General features: G+C 43.4%; 1 protein-coding gene across 1 annotated transcript; it reads right to left on the minus strand.

The window, feature by feature from the left end:
• Positions 1-582: 582 nt before the first annotated feature.
• LOC123134599 (phenylalanine--tRNA ligase alpha subunit, cytoplasmic) lies at positions 583-5,234 on the minus strand. Its single transcript, XM_044553820.1, has 19 exons — positions 5,007-5,234; positions 4,773-4,895; positions 4,583-4,675; positions 4,245-4,301; positions 4,100-4,150; positions 3,889-3,941; positions 3,684-3,776; positions 3,294-3,384; positions 3,163-3,200; positions 3,036-3,074; positions 2,692-2,768; positions 2,535-2,619; positions 2,370-2,469; positions 2,113-2,209; positions 1,918-1,989; positions 1,624-1,690; positions 1,422-1,547; positions 912-966; positions 583-839 (listed from the first exon to the last, which is right to left on the minus strand). The coding sequence occupies exons 1-19, from the start codon at positions 5,175-5,177 to the stop codon at positions 789-791; spliced, it is 1,539 nt and encodes a 512-aa protein (XP_044409755.1). The 5' UTR covers positions 5,178-5,234; the 3' UTR covers positions 583-788.
• Between the last annotated feature and the right edge of the window lie 619 nt (positions 5,235-5,853).

Below are 5,853 nucleotides of genomic sequence, written 5' to 3' on the forward strand. Positions count from 1 at the left end.
TAAGGCGTGGGTATGCATCATCCTGCGTGCGCTGTGCGGGCAACTGCCCTGGCTATGCATCTGAGCTTTGGTAGCTGCTGCTGGTGTTTTACCAGATAAAAATTCAAAACCGAGACCAACCCGGATTAGACTAGCCTGTTGGCATATAGAAGAAAACTCTGTGAGTATCAAACGGCTGCGAACTCCCACACCTTGCCAACTTGCAGCCGCTCCAACTTGGAGAGACCTATGCTATAAAGTGTCATGTTACAATGGTGCCTTTGGAGAGCCCGCTCCAACTTGCACCCTGAATTGGCACGAGGAAAACTCCTGTTATTGCCGTTATTTGTTTCTTGAGTTCGTTATGATGTTCTATAGTAGTCTGCACAGTTGGCGGTGGTTAGAAATAGACAGGACAGGCTTCAAAATGACATGGGAGATAAATATGAGGAAATTTATGTTTGAAGCCCTTGATTCTTTTCTTTTCCAACCGTGCGTATGTGTTTCCGTAGAGGGTTGTGTGCGCTGACCTTTGTTAAAGGGAACCAAAAGATTACACAACAAAAGACGGAGACAGCATAGAAATGGAAGACAGTAGGAGTATCAGACATGAACACCTCAAAATTGCAATTCAGATCTAGTAGTAGTACAACATATGTGCGTGTCTGCACTCCCTCTGTTAAACTGCACAAGTGCTGGTTTTCAAAGGTATAACAACCACAAAGAACCACCATTCGCATCCAGCAGCTCATCAACTCAAGCATGACATGTCAGTGATGTTACCTCCAGCTAAAGTCCTATCCGGCTCACTACAGCCCCACGCGGCACATCGGTCTGCCCTTGATCTTATTGAAATCGACCTGTAAAGATCATAATTAATACTAATATTAGCACAGGCTCGTGGTATAAGACAAAGTTAATAAGCACAATACCTTTGGCCCAAAGAGATTCCGTATGTTGTCAATCTCTTGCAGAATCATCGTTGGCCTGCATTCAGCAGCAAAATGTGGTCAGCACAAATCTCTTGCAATTCGACAGATAAAGCAAGAGTTCTTGAAACATACGCCCTCCGTTCCATAATACAGTGCGTATAGATTTTTTAAAAAAGTCAAACTTTGACCTAGTTTATTGAGGAAACTATTTATATCTACATCTTATTATGAATCTAATGACACATATTTGACATTCTAGATGTAAATGTTTTTCTCCGTTTGACTTTTCAAAAAAAAAATCTACGTATATGCTCTACATTATGGAACGGAGGGAGTATAGTCCAATCAGGACCTGATCCCATTTGTTTTCTCTCTTGCACTTCTATTCGAGACATTAGTTACAAAACAATGATTGCGAATGTGATTTTCCCTTTTTTTTTTAAAAAAGACTTCAATTTAACATATATCAGATGCACATAAAGGAATCATTCATATGGATGCCAGTTTTACCTTTCAAGTGAAAGACCCCATGCGATAACATTAACACCCTCTGGCAGTCCCATGGGAAGTAACATTTCAGGCCTGAACATGCCTGAGTTGCCTATTTCCACCCATTTCTTGAAACCTTCGTGGTAGCTGAAAAGGTAAACATAATAATGATCCATGGGATCACAATAATCATGAAAACAATAGCAATCAAACTCGTTCTGACCTGAAAATTTCCATGCTTGGTTCAGTGTACGGGTTGTAGGCAGGTTTGAAACGCAGCTTTGGCATGCCTAAGAGCCAGAAAAGGAGAGGTGGCATAATTAAATCTCTATGTACTGGAGATAGCAGATACAGGACAAGAATATTAAAGACATGCAGAATACACATTATGCAGATGGGCATGGAGCAGCAATATTCTCTAAATAACTGAATGACAGATGGCAGTACAGTTTTAACAAATTTAACAACAAGATCCATAATAATTATTATAACAAAGTTGATGATTTTGGCTTAGCACCTAGTCTGGAGAAAAAATCCTCCAATACTCCTATCAGATCACCAAGCGTCAAACCATAATCACAAATAAGACCTGAAATCAGAAGCATTGTAAGTAGCTTCCATGGCAGAAGGTAACATGTGTGTGACATCTACGATACGGACCAAATATCGATCAATTGAACCACCCATAGGCAAGAAACAAGAGAATGGTTACCTTCTATCTGGTGGAATTCTGCAAGATGAGTTCGGTCCACAGCTTCATTCCGGAAAACACGATCAATAGAATAGTATCTCTTAGGAGCAAAATGTTCCTGAACAACCATGGTGGTTTGTCAAGAAAAACAGACCTCATGAACCATTCAACAGAACAGAAAAAACAACTGATATCACCTACACTAATTTAGTCAAACTAAGACAATATAACTACAATGGAATTGCAGAGATAAAATAAGCATCACATAATTGCTATACCTCCTGTGCTAGCTTGTATAGCATCCTTGCGGAAACTGCAGTTGTGTGAGTACGAAGCAGGTTTTTCTCCGCCTCGTCTCGCTTCCAATCATAACCATATCTGCAGACAGCAACCTCAAATTAAAAACTCTTTGGATAAACTGCAGCAAAGACACCACAACATACCCTTTGGAGCCATAACCACCAGATTGATGGACTTGCTTCACTTTCTCAAGATAGTCATCAGGTAATTGTGTTGTTGTAGCAGGGGCTGCAAAAAAGTTGATTGCTTAAATATGTCTAAATCCAACTGTTGGCTGAACATAAGTAACATAACCATTACCTTTGAGGAAAAATGTATCGTGCGAATCACGAGCAGGATGCTGTTGTGGCTGGAACAGTGCATCGAAATTCCAGAAGCTACCAAAGGAAAGACAGCCATACATAATGTTATATCTACATATATGGATCTTTATCTCTTTTTTTTTCAATATATGGATAATTATCTAGGAAACTATGATATGCTATACACTACATTGTCTTGTCATATACTTATAATACGGTGTTGTCACCAATCTAAAATAACTTCCAAGTTTGTAGAGAAGATCTACCAGTACAAGAAATTGACAACAAACAGGTATGAGAACAGGAAAAAAAAACAATATCTTGTCTTATTTTGTATTTTACCTGCTCTCTACAAACATGTTCGTAGGCATCTCACTGAACCTGTTACATCAAGTAATAAAATGAATTAATCCATTTTCTGAATATTGCCTTGAACTGCAAATATCATGAACAAAATATTTTTATTTACCCCATCTCAAGAAAAATGTTCTGGATTGCTTCACGGACCTGAAGAAAATCCACGAAATAACAGTTATGATTTATCTGGTTTATCAGATAAAGCTGTATGAAAAACCAGAACACCGTAAAGATTTGAAGTACCTCCAACAAGGGTTGACTATATCCTATCGCAATGGGTTGTCCTTGGGCTCCATAGTTATAATCTTTAAATTCCAGATCCTTCCAGTCGCCACTTTATTAGGAAAGAAAAAACATTTTAAAGGGAAATATATCAGAAGTCTGCTACTGCTATCCATTAATAGGTACACACATAATAGATCTTATTAAAAGTCAATTTTAACATAACAATAAGTTTAATGTAGCCTTTCACAGATAGGATAAGTACAGATGGGCTATTTACAAGAGAAAAGGCAATGAGGAGTCTTCTATGTAGTCTTCAATTGCTCATAGTACATTATAGTTTACAGTCAACAAGCAGAGGTTTCCTGATCAATTTTGGAAATTAGCTTGAGAGAAGTGACATCAAATTACCTCTTGAGATGTTCTCGTGTCACATCGGTAGCCAATGTTTTTCTCTTTACAACAAATTCAGGTCCCTTCTTCAGTGAATACCAAATGGTTTTTCTGAAAAACAGCGAAGCAGGTGTAAAAGTTGGGGATAATCGACTATTTGATACTGTACTTGGCTGGCATTTATTGAAACTGTAAAAGAGATATCTTCAAAACAGATACTTACTCTTTTGTTACAAGCTTTCTTCTCTTCAAAACCTTTATTGGATCAGGAACAACCTACATGAAAGACCTTTTTTCTGAAGGAGGGGTAAAGAACTATTTGATACTAACTATTGTACCTAATAAATAATTGTGCCATGCCACACAATCCAGTAAATGGTTCAAAGTGGAAATGCACAATATAGGAGGAACAACAAGCAATAAGCAACACCAACCTCCCGAGTCTTCGGATTCTCCAGTCTTTTAAGCTGCTCTTGCACCTCATCCTGTAATTGTGCCATGCCATCACACAATCCAGTAAATGGTTCCAAGTGGAAATGCAAAACATAGGAGGAACGACAAGCAATAAGCAACACCAACCTCCCCATTCTCCACTCTTTTAAGCAGCTCTTGCAACTCATCCTTGGTATCCTCAACCTGAATAAAACGAAAAGAAATTACACAATGTCATGCCAAAGCTCAAGACAGATAAAAGCACGCACGCCGCACCCAGAGACCTTCAGTGAACATAGATGTAACCATTGCACATTGAAATAGTTTGAACTATGACGAGGCAATTGTTTTCTACATCTACAACCCACACATTGGCAAGTTGAGAACATGCCAGGCAAGTTTTCAATACAAATACAAACTGAACTGAGCTCTATATCTCTCCGACAAGAACAAAGAGAAGAGATGAGAGGAGCTCAGCTCTATACCGTTCTCAGCACGAGGTCTCTGTTCCCTTGCTCAATCCACTTGTTCTTGGCAGCGTTCTTCAGCGCAATATCGAAGACGTCCCCGAGTTCCTCCTGCAATGCAGCACTCTGAGCGTCAGAGATCATCCCCGGAGCCAAAACTATCGACTCGAATCGAGCACCTCCTGAAGGGCGCAGAGAGGGAATTCACCTTGAGCGCGGCCCTGGAGGCACCCTCGGGCGGGATGGCCGCGACGAGGTGCACCTCGGGGCAGCCCCTGGCCGCGTAGTCCTTGGCCTCGTCGGTGAGCACCCACGCCTCCGTGGTGATGTCCTGCGGGCAGGAAAGCAAGCACGGCTCGTTAGGTCTCGGGGAACAACTCGGGGCAGGGACGGCGCGAAGCAGAGGGGACTGGGGAGGGGGAGGGGGACGAGGACGCCGTACCGTGCTCTCGATGATGCGGAAGGCGAGGAGCCGCTTGATGACGTCCTCGAGGTCCTTGTGCGGGACGCCGAGGGAGGAGGCGAAGGCGCGCGAGTCAGGTATCTCGCCGTTGGCGTTGAGGTGGGCGAGGAGCGCGCCCTCCACGTCCGCCGACGGCTGCGTCGCCGCCATGGCCGACGGCGATGGGGTTCCGGGAATAGAGGTGGCGAACACGGGGGTTTGGGTTTGTGTTTGGTCGGGCCTGCTCTGGTCTCGCCCGTTCGGTTTTATATTGGCGTGGTTGGCCTTGGCAGGCACGGTAACTCTGGACGGGGCTTGCCTAATGCTTCCCCCGTGCTCCCCTGCGTCCGTTCTCCATCCAACGATCAGATTAAATCTTCTCCCCACTTTCTTCCAGCAAAAAAAATACCAAGCGCCCCATATGTATTGGAATCGGTTTGTACGTATTTACTTCTGTCCACTTCAGTCGGCCGCCGGTGCTACTGCTAGCTATTTCCTCCCTCCCAAATTAGATGACCCAACTTTGTATTAAAGCTAGTATAAAGTTAAGTTATCTTAGGAACCGAGGGAGTAGCTAATTAATGAGCCGCGCACCGTCGGCTCTCAGCTCCGGCCTCCGGGCATCTCCTTTGCCGCCGAACCACGGCCGCTATGCATGCAGCAACGTCCTCCTTTCTGGTCAGCCAACTCACCTCCAGCATCGACTCAGGGACCGTGGTGGTGCTTGTTGTACCAGACATGCCGCCGCTATTGCACCAATCGCATGCCATGACGTCCTCGTGTCGTCGTCCGAGTCAGCTCTGACCCACCCCCGGCATCCAGCGGCATCGACGCGAGGGCCGATAGT

Source organism: Triticum aestivum, chromosome 6B (genome assembly GCF_018294505.1).
Source record: "Triticum aestivum cultivar Chinese Spring chromosome 6B, IWGSC CS RefSeq v2.1, whole genome shotgun sequence".
In the NCBI taxonomy this organism is placed as follows: domain Eukaryota; kingdom Viridiplantae; phylum Streptophyta; class Magnoliopsida; order Poales; family Poaceae; genus Triticum; species Triticum aestivum.

Coding starts and splice junctions, on each gene's coding strand:
- LOC123134599 (XM_044553820.1), bottom strand. CDS start 5,177: ATGGCGGCGACGCAGCCGTCGGCGGACGTGGAGGGCGCGCTCCTCGCC. Junction 4,676..4,772: donor CCTCCAGGGCCGCGCTCAAG/GTGAATTCCCTC, acceptor GCTGCATTGCAG/GAGGAACTCGGGGACGTCTT. Junction 1,548..1,623: donor CCAAGCATGGAAATTTTCAG/GTCAGAACGAGT, acceptor TTACCTTTTCAG/CTACCACGAAGGTTTCAAGA.